This window comes from Grus americana, chromosome 3 (genome assembly GCF_028858705.1).
Source record: "Grus americana isolate bGruAme1 chromosome 3, bGruAme1.mat, whole genome shotgun sequence".
Lineage (NCBI taxonomy): Eukaryota > Metazoa > Chordata > Aves > Gruiformes > Gruidae > Grus > Grus americana.
In genome coordinates, this window is record NC_072854.1 from 70,600,058 (window position 1) to 70,619,976 (window position 19,919).

General features: G+C 38.9%; 1 protein-coding gene across 2 annotated transcripts in view; it reads right to left on the bottom strand.

Annotated features, from left to right (window-relative positions):
• The window catches only part of ESR1 (estrogen receptor 1), a 175,992-nt gene that overhangs the window by 12,232 nt on the left and 143,841 nt on the right, over window positions 1-19,919 (bottom strand). For both annotated transcript variants that reach the window (XM_054822184.1, XM_054822185.1), the window contains 2 exons: window positions 18,614-18,752; window positions 491-624 (listed from right to left, as the gene is read on the bottom strand). In XM_054822184.1, the coding sequence (XP_054678159.1) occupies window positions 491-624; window positions 18,614-18,752 (273 nt within the window). The remainder of the gene's footprint in view (window positions 1-490; window positions 625-18,613; window positions 18,753-19,919) is intronic.

Sequence of the window (19,919 nt, forward strand, 5' to 3'; positions counted from 1 at the left end):
GAAGTGGAAGGTGATGACATGAGTTTTAGATGCCTGATTTTTATATAAACTAGCCCACGATAAACTGAACCACATTTTTGCCATTATGTCCCTTTATTTTGCCATCGCCAAAAAAGGAAGGTGTAGATTTACAACTAAGCATTGCCTTTGGATGCCCTAAGTGTGGCTCCAGCTTCTCCAGTGTCTTGTAATCGGAGCATCAAGACCTGCCAGCACCTAGCTGCTAACACTGCTCTGATCGCCCTTCACATCAGCTGTACGCAGTGCATCAGCTACTCAACTGCATTAATTTGCTGCGTCCCATCTACACCAGTGAACAGGTTTGCCCGCTTCCATCCCTGCCTGGTGGCCCTGCCTGCATTTATGTTGATAGCCCCCTTTCGATTGCTGCTGTCTCAAAATGAAAACGTCATTAGCGACAATAAGCAGCACTCATCCACATGCAGAAGCAACCGCAATTACCCAAGTGACAGCAAAGCACACCACTTACCAGAATTGAGCAGGATGATGGACTTAAGGCACACAAATTCCTCTCCTTGAAGGTTCATCATGCGAAACCGAGTAGCAGTAGCCAGCAGCATGTCAAAGATTTCCACCATGCCCTCTACACATTTCCCTTGATTCCTGTGTGAATACCATCAAGGGGGAGACATTCACAGCTTTAACCTGGTGGCAGCGTGAGCTTTTCATCCCCCTGGATCATTCCCCTCCAAATTGATTTCATCAGTTCACTAGCTAGCATGTGACTTCCTACTCTACGCTCTTTTGGTGTATGGGTGATTACAAAGGCATAGTTCTCTGTATCCCACACCAACTGAATAAATAATTAAATCCTAAAAACGTCAATTTCATAAACTCACCACCAAGGCATTATTGTGGTGGAACATATGAAATTGACTCAACCAAATCTTTACATTGAGCAAAAGATTTGTTTAAAACTACATTTTTATTTCATTTTTGTGTGCGTTTGTGTTCTGTTTCTGTTACTTTGTTTCCTCTTTCCTTTTTTTTTAATTCCCTGCAATTGAAATAAGTCCCAAGTCTTTGCATTTCTCTCTCCCTAATGTTTTGTACCTGTATGCCTTGCAAGCTGTAATGTTCCAACGCACTTCTCCCATTTTTCTTGTATCAGCATAATGACTCCTTAAAAAATGAGCTTAATTCATGAGCTCAAGAAGAACTTATGAGGCCAAAGTCTTGTGTGTATAACTGAGTCTGATTAAAACTATCGCTTCACTCCATAAATCAGATAACTTTTTACATTACAGCATTAAACAAAGCTAACATTTGGGAAATCTCAAAGTCTTCATTAGTAATGGCAATTAACCATCTCCCTCTGCTCACAATACCAGGTAATCTCACTCACTAATTTTCATCTTGCACACCCAACCTGCAGTTCAAGAATTAATGTGGATTTTAATTATTTTTTATGAAAATTTAGTCTGCAGATTTTCTGGTCATGGAATTTTAGATCATTTACATCATTATCTTTTACCAAAAACTACCTAATTTTATTAGGACTTCCTGAGTGAAATTTTAACATGTAAAACAATGAATTATGAGATCTGCTGTTTAAAAATATACTATTTTTTTAGATATGGCTTTTATGAAAAAAATTTTGAAAATCATTGCTGTAGGAAAATGCAAAAGACATTTTAGAATAATCAGATGGCTATTGCACTATGATTTGTAACATGAACACAGATTGAGCATCTCCTAATCTTACTGTGACAAAACCAACGCCAACTACTACCATAGACACGCCTGCCTAGTCCTGATACAGCCGTGCAGCTGAGACCCTGTAGACCCTGTCTAAACCCACACCAGACCCTCAGACAAAGCAGTCGTCTTCATTTTTGGCTACAGCCTGAGAAAATTCTTTGCACTTCTCAATCATGTCTAAACCTAAAACTGAGTCGAAGGAGAGGGAGTATCTGTGAGCACTTGTGCACCAATCTCCTTTCAAGTTCACATCCCTACTCAGCTTAATTTGGTGCTTGACTTTAAATCTATGTCTCCCTTACACCAGAGCAGTGCCTACGAGCCAGTGACTATGGCACATGACAGAAGCTATGTCATCTGCTTTCAGAGATACTTAAACAAAGCAGGACCATATCAAGAAAATAAAGTGAGAGATACACCCTTAAAACAGCCAGGAGGGTGTTGGTTAAAGTACAGTGATATTTGTAAAATGGGGTCCCACGCAAGTTTTCCAATCACTGTTACAATAGCACACGTTCTCTGACTTTTCTGTGAGAAAGAGATGAACCAGTCTTGGGAATGGAAATAATAGAAAGGTATGTTTAATAAGGAGGATGGGTTGCTCCTTCTCACCTCAGGTCCCTGTTGGCTACCGGGCAGCTGCGCACTGAGCACTCCTGAGAAGTGCCTAATTCTCCCCACGCGTTTTACTAGCACTTCGCTCAGAACTTGATTGTCATTGCGTGGCAGACACCCAGTCACAAGCTGCAGCATTTGGCAATGCAGCTTTTATGGCCTTTTCTGGCTCTTAAAAATCTCACTGAAGAAATGGTGGTTTAAACTATAGCAACTTTTTGGGTATGACCAGCAACATTGAAAATTTCACGTATTACGTTCCCACAGATGATGGCAGGCACGCTGAGTGCTGTCTTCCATGTAAAGTGTGTGATGCCTTTTACACCCTCATTTACAATACCCTGACCAATGAGCTGAGCTAAAGGAGTGATCTCAGCCTGGTATATCTGAGCATGGCTTTACTGAAATTCACAGCTCTCTTGCCTGAAGGCTGAATCTGAACTCAGACTGGGAGTTTTCAATGATTTAATGACCAATCAGTTACACTGTTCAGTGCGGGACGCAGAAAGCTCTTCAGCAACGACCACCTTGCTGCCCTGATGAATCCTGCTTAGGCATAATAAAGCTGAAAAACTGAACTGGTTGGATTCCTCCTCTGTTTGGACATCAATAAAACAAACAAAGGCAAAGCAGTATTTAATAGCACCACTGTCAAATAAAAACCAAACTAAAATCGGGCACTCAAAACAAGGCATGAAAATATCAACAATTACTATTACCTCAAAATCTATTTTGTGTGCTAAAATTTAAATCCTATGGAAGTAAAACAAACATGAATTTTTACAGTGGGACAAGTTCCACTGCTTCTGATACAGTATTTTTGCCTATAACTAGAGAAAGATTAACTTTGCATATATAGAGTTAAGCACAGTTTCAGAGGACTAAAAGCCTTTAATATTTTGCATTAACATGGAATTTTAGATCATTTACATTGTTACATTTTACCAAAAAGTACCTACTTTTATTAGGACTTCCTGAGTGAAATTTTAACATGTAAAACAATGAATGATGAGATCTGCTGTTTAAAAATATACTATTTTTTAGGTATGGCTTTTACGAAAAAAATTTTGAAGATCATTGCTATAGGAAAATGCAAAAGACATTTTAGAATAATCAGATGGCTACTGTATACAATGTTGCATTCTGATACAATATTTTTGCCTATAACTAGAGAAAGATTAACTTTGCATATATCAAGTTAAGCACAGTTTCAGAGGACTAAAAGCCTTTAATATTTTGCATTAACTTAAATAATCCCCCAATAAAGGGGTATATTACACAGTCTGAAAAAATTGCGAAATTTTCATAGCCAAGACCACAATTTAGAAAGAAATAGTTGATATTTGTAAAATGAGACCATTTAGAATGCCTTATGGTGACTCATAAGACAGAAAAGACATTTTGTTAGCAAGTAAGAATTGTTCCCGCACACTTTTTACAAAAGTAGTTCAATGGACTGTAGTTTACAAGAGCAATATTCCAATCAAAATCCTCTTGCTGACAAGTACAGCCTCTGGACAAAAATCTCTAGTCCTGCAACGCATAGTCCATGTACCTAAATTTCCATGTGTGTCTACTTCCCACCAACTGAACTCATATGGTAGATGATAAATAAAAATTATGTAAACTTAAGAGATTCTACATACTTTCTAATCTCATTTGCTTTGCTCTCTGCTGTGTGTGAAATACCAGGCTACTCCATAAGAAAAAGACTAGTATCTTTTTAGGTAGAGTTAAGTACTTTAGATGAAGTTAGATACCTAGTTTCAGGTATTCGTGTGTGCAAGCAACAATTTAGAAATTTCTGCTTTATTTTCAGAGTTAGGTAGCAGATCCAACTCCATGGAAATCAGTGGGAACTGCAGGACCTTAGTATCTTTGAAAGTCAGGCTTCTAATCAAATGCTTTAATTATCTAGGCTACAACACTGATTTTTTTTGTTAACAAAAACTATCTGAAATAGGAATCTCCAGTTGTCCTGAATTGCCTTCTAACTTCCTAATATAAGCTGATAGTATTATCACATCTTTACAGCTTTATGTCCAGTTAATAGGAAGGCCTATCTAGGAAGGCCAAATAACTTTCCTGGCGGACAAATTAAACAATAGATTTGAAAATTATCCTTATCCCACCATCATGCCGTTGTCTTTGTGTATTTTCAGCTTACTGAAAACAAAACAGTAAAAGCTTGTTTACTGCAAAGCATCAGAGTGTATTGTCAGAAGAATCCTTAACATTTGGCTATTGGGAAATGTTTAGAAAAGTTAACGCATGTGAATTAAAGGTCTTAAGTTACTGCATAACAGTACTATATGCATTAACTTTAGTAAGTCTACAGAATCACAGCATCATCCAGGCTGGAAGGCAATTCAGGATGTCTTTAGTCCAACCTCCCAGTCAAAGCAGGGTCAGCTCACTCAAGGCTTTGTGCTAGTTTGGTCTTGAAAACCTCCAAGGATGGAGACTGTACAACCTCTCTCAGCTTATTTTCATCATCATGGTTTTTTTTTTTCTCCGTTTTACCCAGTCAGAACCTCTTCTGCTTCAATTTGTGACTCCTGTTTCTCAGTCTCCCATCAGGCATCTTAATAAAGAGCCTTGATAACCTCCTTGTAGATTTTAGGTTAGGCGTGCTCAAAAGCCATCTCTTCTCCAGGCTGAAAAAATCCACTTCTCTCACCCACAGAGCATGTGCTCCCACCTTGGTGGCTCTCCACTAGATTCAGTGAAGTTTATTAATAATTTTCCTGTAATGAGAGGCACAAAGCTGAATGTAGTATTCCAGATATGGTCTAATGAGTGCCAAATCAAAGTGGAATAATCATTTTCCTTGCTCTGCTGCCTATACTGCCACTGATACAGCCCCAGATACTGTTGGCCTCCATTGCTGCCATGTTGCGGTACTGATGCATGCACAGACTGCTGTTCATCAGCACCCTAGGTCCTTTCCAGCAGAGCTGTTCCCCAGCTAGTTAAGCCCCAGCTTGAACAGTAGCAGTGGATTAAGTCCATCATAGGTGCAGGATTTTGCATTTCTCCTGGCTGAATTTCATGAGGTTCCTGTCAGCCCACTCCTCCAGTTTGTCTATTTGCATCTGTATGGCAGCTCTTCCCTCAAACATATCAACTGCACCCCCTAGTTTGGTGTCATCTGCACATCTGAAGACAGTGCACTCCACCTCCCCCTCCAGGTCATTGACAAAGACATTTAACAGGACACATCCTAGGACAGACCCCTGAGGAACTCCAGCTGCAACTAGTTTCAAGGTAGAGTGTGAACCATTAACAAGAGACCTGGTCATTTTAACACAGAAGGCAATCAGGTTGCTCAAGCACAATATACTCTAAATCTGTGCTAATTCACACTCACTCTCTTCTCCTTCCTGTTCACATAAACAACTTCCAAGAGAACTCACTCTATGATTTTCCTCGTGATAGAAGTGATGTTCACTGGCCAACCTGTAGTTCCCAGACTATCTTTATTCTTTTGGAGATTGGTGCAACATATGTCTTTCTCCAGTAATTGAGGACCTCTCCTGATATCCAAAGCCTTCCCAAGATGATAGAGAACAGCCTGAAAATGACATCATCCAACACTTTTGGATGCAGCCCATCCCATGTACTTATACGTGAAAAGACTCCTTAAGAGATTTATGACTCAGTCCTCTCTTACTAACTCAATCCTCTCCGCTTTGAACCCTGCACATAGAAATAAGAACCTAGATTTTAGTTAAGGCTTGGGAAAACCCTAGATATGAGGAATGTCTTTTACAGAAACACAGAATTGTGACAGACAAGTAAACATTAACAGTGAAGGGTGTTTAGGTGAGGGAAACAGGGATGCAGGACATGTTCTCATCAAACTTTCCATTCAAAGAGAAAAGCCCAAGTAGGCACAGATGCACTAATCAAACCAAAGCCTGGCTGTGTATTTGTTGTCTCTCTGGCTTCTTTGATCTCAGTACTTCATTTGATGACAAGGGACTGCCAAGGACAGATGAGATCCACCAGACTAGGTGAGGGAAGGTCATCTTCACAAGTGAACTTAGTAAGTCGGTGAAGAAGCCTGTAAATGAGGCTTTTCACAAGATTTGTTCCTAAGCCTAAAGGTAAGTTAGGAAACAGGAGAGGTATGATTGAGAGAAAGCTGCAGGGATAACATTCACATCCCCAGTTAGAAGGGAGGGTATTCACAGACTTAACTCAAATGCCTGTGCTCTAACACAGAAGGAGAATTAGAAGCCTGTACACAGTCAGACAGCTGTGATGAGACTAGAAACACAGAGACTTGGTGGGATAGTGCACAGATCAGATCGCACGTATGATTGGAGAATGGCCATGGATGGGTACAACTTGATTAGGAAGGACAAGTATGAAAGAAGAGGGAAAGGACTTGAGCCCTACATAAAGGGAGACCTTGATTGCACAGACAATTAGAAAGCAGAACTATGTATGTCAGGAGACTCTGTGTATAGTTCAGAAGAGAAATTAACACTGATGATTCGGGAGGAAAGGGGAGATTGTTATAAACTGTCTGACCAAGAGTATAAAGTGGATTAGTCTTTCTATAAATAACTTATAGAAGTCTCCCAATCACTAGTCTACAGTCTTGTGGAGGATTTCTACAGGGATAGACTACAATCATTGGCCGAAAGGTCAACATAGCATTATGCAAGCAATCCAGGGAGCTTCTGGACTGTGTTGATGGTAACTTCCCAACACAAACAACACAGTGGCCAACCAAGGGCAATGCTCTATTGACCCACTCCTCACAAACAATGAGAAATCAGTGGTGAATGTGGCCACAGATAGAAAATTTGGCTGCAGCAACCGTGAGATGTGATTGAGCTCAGGATCCAGAGGTAGGCTGGGAATGCAAACAACAGATTTCTAGGTTTCAGAAGAACTGACTGCAGTTTATTTAGGGAATTGCTAGGCAGAATATTCTTTGACACATGATGGGGAAAATTGTCAAGGGAACTAGACAATATTTCAAGGAAAACTTATTGAGAGCTCAGGAACAAGCCCATCCCATCGTAGAGGAAGACCAGGTATTTCAACAGAAGATCCACTTGACTAAGCAAGGAGCCCCTTAACGAACTAAAAGGCAAAAGAAAATACAAGAAATAAAAATAAAAGCAGGCAACAAAGGAGGAGTATGAAAGTGCTGTCTAAGCATTTATGTCTAAAACTTGTGAGGGACATAGAGCGTAACAAGAAGGGATTTTAGAAGTATGGCAGCAACAAATAGAATTTCAGTGAGAACAAAGAGTTGATAAATGGGGCAGAAAACCTGGTGACTGACTACATGGAATAGAGTGAAACACTCAACAGCTTTTTTTTTGAGTGTGTGTGTGTCAGATTTCTCTGGCAAAGCCAACAGAAGCATATTGACAGGTTAGGGAATTACTTAGAGAATTAGTAATTACTCTGAAGAGTAATTCCGATCTTTGAAGACAAATGGGGCTCATTTCAGGGTGCTGAAATAGTGGGTCAATGTATTCATTAGGCTACTATCTATCATTTAGAAAAAATCATGGAGATCGAAAGAGGTCCCTGACAAATAGTAGAAGGCTAACTCAACTCTGACAAAATCAAGGAGGATCCAGGAAATCGGATTGTGCTTGACCAACCTGATTGACTTTATGAAGAAACAATTAGTTAAATGATCAAAGGGAAGGTGGTGGGTGCAATATAATTCAATTATAGCAAGTCTTTTGGTTTACAGCATTCTTATCTGTAAGCCAGGGAAGTACAGGCTGAGCAGACAGACAGATAAATGGTAGAAAATAGACTGGGTCACCAGACTCAAAGTGTAGCAGTAATGGCTCAACACCTAGTTTGTTGTAGGTAGTAAGTCCTCCAGAAGTTGACTCTGGAGCCAATGCTGTTTAATATATTTATGAATAATCTGGATGATGATAAAAAATTAATCTTCAAATTTGTGGATGATACTAAACTTGGGCTGGAAGGAGGTTGATACACTGTGTAGCACAACCTTAGTGCTAGAGGGACCCTGGAGGAGTGAACCAACAGAAACCTCGCAAAGTTGAACAAGGAGAAGTACAAAATTCCACACCCAGGGCCAAGTAAACTTACGCATCAGTACAGGTTGGAAAAACACTGGGCTGAGCAGCAACTCTGCTGGAAAATGGAAACCAAATAAAATATAAGCCAACAGTATTCTCTCTTTGTGGATAAGGCAAACTGAATGCAAATTATGTTAGGAAGAACATAGCCAGAAGAAAAAGAGAAATTATTTTCCCACCGCCACAACTTGGCTCTGCTGAGGCTGTGCCTGTGTCCAGTTTCAGGCCCCTCAGCTCAGGAAGGATGCTGGATATCTCCTCCTGTTGTGGAGATGATCAGAGGCATGCAGCACATGGCCTACGAGGAGGGGTTGAGTAACTAAATCTGTTCAGTCTGGTGAGAAGGGGAAGTATGTAGGGGAGGTGACAGACAAAACTGCAGTCTGCAGCTGCTTGAAGGGGCATTACAAACAGGCTGTAACCAAGGCCTCAGTAAACGTTAAATTAAAAGGCAACTAACTGCTGTAAATTGCAGCTTGGAAGGCTTGGGTTGGGTTGTACGAGGGTGGTGTAACCCTGAAACAGGTACCCATGTGTTCTTCATCCTTACAGACTTTCAGGAAAGCTAGACAAAGTCACAGCTGGCCGGAGCTGGTGTTGGCAATGGTCTTGCTTCAAGAAGCTGGTTGGACAAAATGATCTGCAACCAAAATTTTTGTTCCTAAAGTAAACTGTTGGACAAGTTCCTGAAAGAGTTGAGTTTCAGAGGGTGCCATTAGAAGCAAGGATTTATTACTGGTGTGGAGCTTTTTAACCAAGAATCCAAACATGCAGTCAGCACCTGAGTAAAGAATAAAAGCAATCCTTAAATCATATAAATAAGGTTTGATGTACTAATGCAGTGGTAAAAAAACCCTCATCACCATATTACAGCCCTTTGGCTTCAGTTTATGCATAAATCTGGCACAGAATATAAAATAGAGAAGAAAAAATAAAATTTAAAAGTTAACCCAACTTTCTCATACTTCAAAATCCCTTCATCAATTTAAGCTTGGATTGTATTTTGGAGAAAGGTTTGGAAGGAGTACAATCCTTTCTATTCATTACAGTCTATTCATTCTCAATGCATTATCTTCTCAGCATTTTATCCTCCTTACATCTCATTCTCATACTTCTATTATATTTGGTTAGGATTTATTTCTAATTCATTAACTTATTCAGTCATGGCATAGGCAAGGAAGAACGTCTACCTGTCCAGAGGCAAGGACACAAATTCAGAGGGAGGAAACCTAAAGTGAGAGCATGTACATTTTTCAGAAAGTTACCTTCAAGTATTAATTTTGCTCTTTTTTCTTCTTCTTCTTTTTTTAGGGTGGGGGCTAGTTCACTAAAATCTTTTTCAGTTGATTCAAAACACTGTTGCAGTAATTATTTCTTGTTGTTTAAACAAATATAGTATTTTTGGCTACTTAAAAATATGTGCCATTAGTGTCAATGCATGAATCACAGTCTGAGAATCACTCACAGCTGGGCAATTGGAGAAGTATTGGACTGGAATTAGCATAATTCAGCATGGAATCAAGTTTTTTTCCCTTCAAGAGTTTCTTGAAACAGACATTTGCCAAATAAGAAATAAAACTGAAATATCAGTTCCAAGCATAATTTTGAGGGAGGAAAAGAGGCAGGAGCAAAAGAGACCCCTAAGAGCAGGGCGCTCTTTTCCTCCACTGAGCTGGGCAGTTATGTTTATACCCTGTCACATAACGTGCCCTTTGATTTACTCTTGTTGTCACCATCACTTTCCCAAAACAGGTTGAAAAAAGCGGCTGCCCACACACAGCAGCAGTTTCACCCAGCACAGCTCGCTGTTCTACAGCAACAAAGCAACAATTAGGATTGAGCCTAAGGCTCAAATAGGCAATTCCTACCTCTCCCAGTACTGACAAAATTACCAGCCCACCATCCTCTGAGGTTTCCTAATCTTTTCTGATGTCTCTTTTGGTTGATCCTTGAGCTAGCTCTGAGCCAAAAGTGGTGGTTAATTCACACACCAAATCAGAGAGGTTAAAATAAAGCCAAATAAGGGAGGAAATTCAGGAGGACTGGGAATAGATAAAAGACAAAGCTGAACCATTATATTCTGTGCTATTTCTGAAGCACTAAAGAATTGTCAAAATATTTTAATTTCTTTTTATGTTCTATCCATTAGAATATTATTTCAGGCTTTATGCATAGGTGGTGTCTGTCTTCAAGACAAGAGATGATTTTTATATACGTTAATGTGTTCTATATAAATTAGTTCTATTAACAGACATTGATGAACACTTTCTGCTCCTATGCAAAGTGATGCACTAAAAAAGCTCAAGAAAGCAGGGTGTCAGGAAAGCTCCATCTCCAAAGTTTTAAGACAAAATCAACATCCATTGGGATGCCTTAAATACTGCCAGAAAGGCATCGGAGAGCTACTTAATTAACTGAGGATTCGCCCTTTTCTACAATGCAATGCCTTATCAATAATTAAAAGATGAGGAAATTGTTATCAGCAGTGAAATTTTACTTCAGACCATCCTGCATTTAACCAGTAACTGTGGAGATTGTGAAAAAGGTTAGGAAAATGTAAGCAGGATAAATAAATAAATAAAATAGCCCCCAAAGCTCTAAAACAAAACAGCAATCTCCAAACAACAGGAGGCAAAGGGAAAAGCAGAGACCACCACGAGTAAAGTAAACCACAGTATCAAATGCAAGGCCTGCTGCTGAAGAGAAATGCCTAGCTTATTTATTGTTCTGTGTCAGTTAAATAGCATTTTGCTTTAAAAAATGACTGGTTTTATCACAATTAGACTTGTATTGTCACACAAATCGACCAGTTAAGTGGTAGGTGGGCATGAAGGTGAGAGTTTCAGAAAAAGAGAAATTAATGATACAAGGCTGCTTCTGTAGTGGTTCTGTTGTGTTGTTCTCTATGCGGGTTTTGGTTTGGTTTTTTTTAATCGACTTGTTCGTGCCCCTTTATTACTAAAGGTGGTAGCAAAGTAATTCAGAGGTAGCAACATCTTCTACTCATCCTATTTCTCCCTGAACACTGGCTTTCAAATGACACATCCTGAAAAACTTTATAGACTACAGTCAATGGGTGGTACTACATCCTGCTGTTCCGGGAGCATAAAGAGCCCTTTGTTTCTTTTTCGATATAAGCTTATCAGAACAGAGGTTTGGATCAATTGCTGCCTAAAATGTATTCAAAATTTTTAAAGTAAGTCCAAGATTTAAAAGTCATCATTGACAAATATTTGCAATAAATACGGAGTAGCACATTTATAAATTAAAAAAGAAACAAAAATCTGGTTTATGTGGTTGTCACCTACAGTTGGTCAGAGAATACCAGAATTGCTGAAGTTGGGATGGCTGTCTGGAGAGCATCTAGTCCAACGCCCCTGCTCAGAGCAGGGTCACCTACAGCAGGTTGCTCAGGACTTAGTCATGACTAAGTGCCTTTCCTGACTAGAGCAACAGAGGATAATCTACCTAGGCAGTCAAAGACTACACTATACATTTCAGCACTGGTGAATCAGGTCTGAAATATTTACACAATTAACTACTAGGTATATTTTTAATTATTTTTTTCTTGGTAAAATACGATGTGTAATGGATCTACAAATATCTCAGATAGGATAAATCTCTAAAATGCTGCTACAATAATTCTAAGAAAATTGATTTTTTCTTTTGTTGCATTTGAGACATTCAGATTAGAAAATTCTTATGAAGGCTCTCCATTTGAGAATAATAAAGTTATAATAATTGGCTGAAAAAATGTTATTCTTGTTGACAGGAAGGCCTTTTTCAGTCCAATTTACATTCAGTGTGAATCACCTTAAAGCCAAAAATATTTCAAAGTTCTCTTCACATCAGAAATGCAAAGAAAGTTTAATTTTGGAAAGATCAGCATCACAATTCAACATGACCCAGAACTGAGGCCTGAGCTTCCCAGGTCAGAGTGACTAGATGAACGAGCAATCTCAGAATATGTGTAGGGGCTATCTTGAATCCAGAAATGATTTCATGCTCTCTGAAACTTGTGTTCTGTGTCTACAAACCCACCCAGGGACCTTCTTTTTCTAACAGCTGAAAATTGGGAAGATTATAATGAGAGAGCTTTTTCTTTTTCTTTTTTTCTTTTTTTAAAGAGTTCATCACTTTAAGCATTACCCAGCACCTCCCCAAACTCTGGAAGGGTCCTCCTGATTATGTTTATGCTGTTTGAACTACAAAATCAGGTAGTCTATGAAGGCACAGTCAAGACTGATTTACAATAAATAGAAATTATTCCTTCCGCATTTTTTTAAGATGTATAATTCTGTCTCTTGTAATATTTTTTTTTTAATTCTCTGGGGTCTACAATACAATAACACATCTCAAAATCCAACAATAAAGTGAAAGATGAAAGAGAAATTTAATTATTTCATTATTTTAATTATTTTCATCTCTACAAGATGACTCATTCAGCTCTATCAGGTAAGTAGATTGATGATGGGATAATTGAGTTGGGTTTCCAGCACACAATCTATTGCTGTTAAAGATGGGATGAAAATGAAATGTACTATCGTTTTTCAAATTTACTTTGAAGTGCAAGTTTGGATATATTTGTTGCATGTGGGCTTCTTCCGTTTGAAATAAATAAGAGCAGCAGGTCACTAATGAAGCATTCTGAATCAAGTATCTGTGACCACTTTTCTTCCATTCTTCTAATAAATCAATGGTAACTAAGGCATCCACACTTACACAGCGCCAAAAAAAAATGTTGTGTTATTCAAGTGACAGACAGGTGTGAGGTACTCGGGTATTTGGAACGTTTTACAAGGTGAGGGACTAGGAAGACATACTTGGATTTCACCCTGATGCTCTTCTATTGTATCTAATCTCTCTATCAAAACATTGGAAAGCACTATCTGCACAGAAAACTTAAAAGATTCTTTTCAGATGTGGGGAGAAACTTTCAGATCAAAGTCATGAAAGTAGTAAACTGTTCAGCTGCTCAGTCATACAGCGAATGCTGTAAGCCTTTATGCTATTCGTGCTAGCTGCAGTTTAAAGAGATCCATGGCCTCCTGCCATTGCTCAATATGAGAGTCAGCAAAGGGAAAATTCTTCAATTACTTCCAAAAGAATGAAAAAGTTCCATCAAGCACTGGAAGAGGAAGTGAACAAGAGTTTTCAAATAAAAAAACCCCAAACCTGAACAGCAGACTAGATTTCTCCATAGAAAGGAGGAAATAACCTGGTATAAACATGGAAATATTGACTACATTTAGTATACATATGAAATTTTATAAGTCCCTATACTGATTTTTTTGCTGCTAGACATTTTTTGCAATCATGATAAGGAAATAATATTAAAACATAACATGAGAACAGACATGCTGGCTCATATCAAAGGTGTATTTAACCCTGGACTAAGCACATAGGCATTTGGATCTGCTGAGTTCAAGTGATTACTTCTAGTGCTAGACTGGAAGAGATAATAATTTCTGGATTACCATACATCTTCTCAATATGCTCATGACTTTATGCAATTCCTATCATCTCTAGTTTGTTTCTCTTCTTCTATTGAGCATCACAGGCAGAGAAGTCATTTAGTTTTATTTTGTACCAAAGCTCATCTCTCTCTCCGATTGCCTATGCAGCCCCTCTGGGTACTTTTCCCATTTCTTCAATATTCCTGTTAAGATACGGAAAATCAGAAAGGCACAGTTTTCCAAGTACAGATGCAACACAGAGTTAAACAGTGGAATAACAATGATCTGTACTATTTCTTTTTCCTTTTGTAATGATTCTTGGGGGGGAAATCTGCAGTCTATTTACTTTTCGACCGCTGGCGAGCAAAGAACTGCTGGTTCCATAGAACTGACTACTGTTAACAGCGAGATGGAAAGATCAACTCGGAATGCAGTTCATGAAGATTAGGATTGTTCTTCTCCTGTGTGCATCAGTTCACATTTGTCTGCATAAAATTTGGATCTTGTTTACTCCTTTTTGGAAATGAAACAAGATCTCCCTCATCCACTTGCTTGTTAATTTCTTCAAAGAACTCCAATGTATTCCTGACGCATGGCTTCCCCTTACAAAATGCACGGTGACTCCTTACCACTGTGTCATGTTCATTCACACCTCAGCTAGTTCTCTTCTTTAGATGGTATCCCATCAGTTTCCTTACAATGGTCACCAGGCTTACTGGGCAGAAGCTCCATGCACTGTTTTAAAACGCAGCACTACGTTTCCCATTTTGCTGATGCTGAGGATGTTTCAGGTGAGAAGACATCCACCTCAGTCAGCAATTCAGCTATTTCCACCATGAGTTTCTTTACAATTATATTTCAAACCTTTAAGCAACCTCTGATCAGCATGATATTTGAATGCAACAAATCCTTTAAAAATGTAATAAAATATGACGTTCTTATTGCTGAAGAAACATTACATTTTCTTTAAAACTATAAACAGCCTATTGTCAGGCCTGACAAATTTCAGCCCTGGTCTAATGACATTTTTAAGGTCTAGTTTCTTGGGAACCCTCCAGACAGGAAACATCTGGTTTGTCCCATTAGAAACATAAGCCTTTACTTCTAGATTTGCCTTATACAAGATACTAATTTTCAAACAGAGAATATAAAAGATTTGTATTTATCCTGGGCTTGCTTTGATTGTATCAGGTACTGTAGATTAACGTGAATGTGCCATTGTATTTCCTGATTGGGCCTATTTTTCTTATCTATAATTATTGTCATTTGATCTTTTTTAATAGCATCAGTTGTACAGTGTAAAAATGTACCAGTTACACATAACTGGCAGACTACTAAAAGTCCTGATTTTGAACCAAGACTCAAGTGTTTAGGTAGTGCATTAACAGAATAAGAAAAGGTGCATTGCCCCACAGAGTATCTAATTACAAAGCAGAGTGAGAATAGAAAGGGATAATGTGATGATCTTCATTCATACAGAAGGCAGTAGTCTACACACACTGGCAGCTTAACTATCGTACAAATTTTTATATAGGCAAAGCAACATTTTAAGAAGGAACTTAAAATGAATAACAAAGGGCTGCTTTACAGATATTTTCAAGGAGTCTTTCAATTGTGAATTGTTAGATCGGAAAATTATAGAGGTATTTATTTGGAAATGTAGCAAGCAGACTCTCACAGAATGAGAAAAAACAGTCTCTGAAAGATCTTCAGAGACAAGACAAGCTGATGTTTAATAGGACCCAAGTAGAAGGAGTGAGCTGGGAGAAGAAAAATCAGACTTGCTCAAAAAAAAAGAGCAAAGTTGGAATGTTATTTTTATGGCATTTCAGACAGATATGAATAAGACAAGAATATATTTATCTAGCCAAAAGGTAAAAAAGTTGCATAATAAAACTTGATGTGACCTGACCTTTACTTACCGATGTATACAAACGACTATCTGTCTCCACAATTCTAGACAGAAAGAATCTGGAGAGACAGAAGTCTGAATGTGAAAGACGAAAGGGATGTGCAAATCAGAGAGGATGTCTGCCACGGAATGATCAGAGAAAGGTAGAGGCATACACAAAATGTGGTAAAGCTCCACACTAATACTGAATTTGCACTAAGACCAGAAAAACACAGGTTAGAGACAGATCTAGGTTTTACCATCTGTAGTTAGTGACTCTGGATTATAGACAGTACCTAAATTAACATTTGCAAATGCTGTTAACCCCACAGATCAGGTAACAGGGAAAGCGTGATGGGGATTCAGGACAGAATGATATGGATGAAAATACCGAAAAGGTGTATCCTGTAAAGAACATGCTGAAGGGTACGGAGAGAACAGGTGAAAGGGAATTGTACTACAGCACCCACCTTTTCCATTATTTTAGCCATTCATTCAGATGATTTCATTATTTAGATCAACAACAATAATGCATCAAACAATTTTTGCTCTTTTGAGGCATTTGCCAAAATCCTTGATGCAGAGGAAGGACTTAACTTTGAGTTAAACAGGTTTTGAACCAGTCTCTATCTTGCCCTCTCAAATCTGACAAACAATATACTTCTGTCCTTTAACATTCTCAGAAGACAACTTGCCAAAATCAAATTAGCACATCAAACTATTGTTAGCACTAATTAACTAGTAAATCAACAGTTAGTTAACTGATTAGCATATCCGTCTTCCCCAGTCAAGTAATTTATTATTTTAGTTTTAGCAAATATCCCTACCAAGTAGAGTGATGCACATATGTGATGCCTTAGAAACCTGTTCCTTATTATTTGAAAATGAGAAAATGTAATAGATCTACAACAGTCTTGTCTGAAAGTCAGAAAACAAAGAGCCTGTTTCGATTATGAATTTAATTGATTTTTGAGCCATAAATTAATATATGGTTCCAGCTGCATGCAATTGTATTCTTTAACCTAGCAGAGTTGGTTTAAACTGCGTGAATCAACTGCTCAGACTCCATTTTATTCAGAGCATGCGGATTTTTATTGGAGATAGACCAATGTTTCAAGTGTTTCCCTAGCTGTTTTTCTTAGCTAAGAGGAGGAAAAATGATACTCTGGCTCTGCTCTTCAGTTTTCAATTTTTTCTCACTACCTGTATTATGGAACAGAAGGGTTGGTCTTTGGAAGCTATATTGCAATTTATAGTAGTTTTCAATAATATGCTATACTTACTTTCCTACAGTAGTAATTTGTACTTCTTATGTGCACTAAGAAATTATTTTAAACCGGCTATGTTTTCTTGAGAAGATTATACTTACATTTAGGCAAGCAGATATTTTCTGCACACAAAATGAGAATGTGTTTTACATGTATCCAGTTCCATAGCTCACCTGTGCTTACACAAGTGGAATAGGGTTTTTCCTAAGGCAATAAATACTTCTCCATCCGTATGAAAAATTATATTTTATACTCTTAGGCATTATCATTTATATTTTACTAAAATACTAAAAGTAAACCAGTGGGAGGGGGAGGAATCAAAGGATTAACACTGCACAAATGTAAACATGAAAACTCAGTACCCCACAGTTAACAGAGCAAGCTGCTCAAAAGACGGTTTTCTGCTAATAAGAGTTTTGATTCCTTCACCCAGCTAACGGTTGCAGTAGCTGAAGGCACTGACTGCCCCGGACTTTTTGTTGCCATCCCACTGCTGTAGCTCGCTGCCCCTGCAGCTACGTGATGAGATCAGAAGCGTGCCCAGCTCTTAGCGGCCTCACCGCATGCTCCAGCTCCTCAGGTCAGCTCTTCCTCCACCTTCCATTTACACCAAGAAGCCAAACTCTGCACTGAAGTGACCGGTGTGCAGACATAAGCCTTCTCCTGCCAGCTCTGCCATGTGGGCAGTGGTCTTCCACAGAAGAGGACTACCAACAGCTAGGATAACTCTTTAACCAACTGCTTCCAGATTTGCCGCAGTGATTTGCGAAAACCTCTGCTCACTGGTTATTCTCTTGAACACTCTTTTCCAGGATTGAAATTTTTCATGACTGGGAAAAAGACAACTTGAATGTGCATTAAGATAAATAGAATACATTTTAAAAATCTATCAATCTTCCTGCTTTTTTTTTTTTTTTTTTTTTGGTGAAGACTGCCAGCTAAAATCCAGGCTATCGTATGGCAGAGATGTATATTTTTCTCTCTCACTCATAAACACCTGCAGCATATTAGCAAGATTGACTCAAAAAGGCTTAAGGCAGCAAGCAGATATGTGTTTTACATATTTGACTCCAGTTTTCAGGGTGGCGGGGGGGAAACACCTTAATGTATTCTCTGCAAATAAGAGACTGTACCAGGATTTTCTTCCAAAATTTTGTCTGGCTCCTTGGATAAACCAATTCTAACTAAGAGTAACTAGGATGATTTTAGATAAGCAGAAATAACTATTTGAATTAAGGTGATTATGGTTCACTATTTAATTTTAATTTAATTTAGTTTTGCAGAGAACAGTACAGATCATATGAGAAATTTCCTGCTGCCTTTGAAAGAAAGCACTTCCAGCAGCAGGTGACTTTCAGATGTGTTACTTGTCTAATAAATCACCAGCATCACATTCCAGAGCATTTCTAGGTTTTTTAGAGTTCCTTTTCCAGTCCCACCTACTATATCCCTGTTTAACTTATAACATACTGTCAAATTGTAGTATCAGTGAGATGACTACAAGCTAAAAATTAATCTGATTGCAGTAGAAATGCATTAATTTAAATAATTCACAGTAACATGCAGACTGACCTGTCCAGTAATAGGTTAGGTGCAAATAAAAGCTTTCCTGGGTGTTCCATGGAGCGCCAGACTAAGCCGATCATCAGTATCTCTAACCAGGCACATTCCAGTAGATGGACCTGATCATGGAGTGTTAAATCCACAAATCCTGAAAGAATAAATAGGAGACAGTAAAAACACTCCAGTTTTGTAAGTGGAGCAACATTTTTCAGAGAATCAGGTTCAAAAGTACATCGGAACTGGATAACCAAAAAGAAAAAGCAATAAAACAGACATTTGTCCTCTTTACATTTTGGGCTGAGTTTTGTCTGTTGTTAGGTTCACTGTGGCTCTGTCCTACAGAACAGACAACACTTTCTAGCCCCCTGGTTGCGTCCTGGCTGCACCCTGCCCCAAGAGCAGGGCAAGAGCCAGGTGAGCATCTCCGTGCCCACACCTGTTGGCAGCAGCCTGGGAAGCTGGGCACATGCTGCACAAAGGGACAGCCGTCTGCTCCGGTCCCAAGGTGCCTGCATCAAGATGGAGGGAGAATGGAAAAGTGCTTCTTATAAAACGAAATGATAGCTCTAATTAGGTAATACCAGACCACATTTCTTGGTGGAATGCTGTTTTACAGACGCAGGAACAATTCACTGTGCTGCAAGTGCCATACCTGTGTGGAAGAGGGCCCAATACAGCATTTCGAATACAGCAGCAAGCAAACGCTGATCACTGCACAATCAGAATTCACTGACGAACCACTTGCTTGTATTTCTATCGGACTATAGCGCCTGGAGGAAGGAGGTGACCTCTCTTACTCTGTATTTAAACAATGCTAGAAACAATACATGCAAAATTGCTTATAGCAATACTAAAATATGAATATAAAAGAATAACAGTTAAGGTAGACATGAAAGCACAATGACAGTGGTCATTCCTGTGTTCATTTCATGGAACAGATTATACCATTCTCTATTTGAGATTCTCACTTTTCATGAACACCTCTCCTGTGAGGACAGGCTGAGAGAGTTGGGCTTGTTCAGCCTGGAGAAGAGAAGGCTCCAGGGAGACCTTAAGGCAGCCTTTAAATACTTAATAAGAAAGATGAGGACAAACATTTCAGCAGGGTCTGTAATGTTAGGACAAGGGGTAGTAGTTTTAAACTAAAAGAAGGTAGATTCAGACTAGATATAAGGAAGAATTTTTTTGCAATGAGTGTGGTGAGGCACTGGAACAGGTTGCCCAGAGAGGTGGTAGATGCCCCATCCCTGGAAACATTCAAGGCCACGTTGGATGGGGCTCTGAGCAAGGGATCTAGTTGAAGATGTCCCTTCCC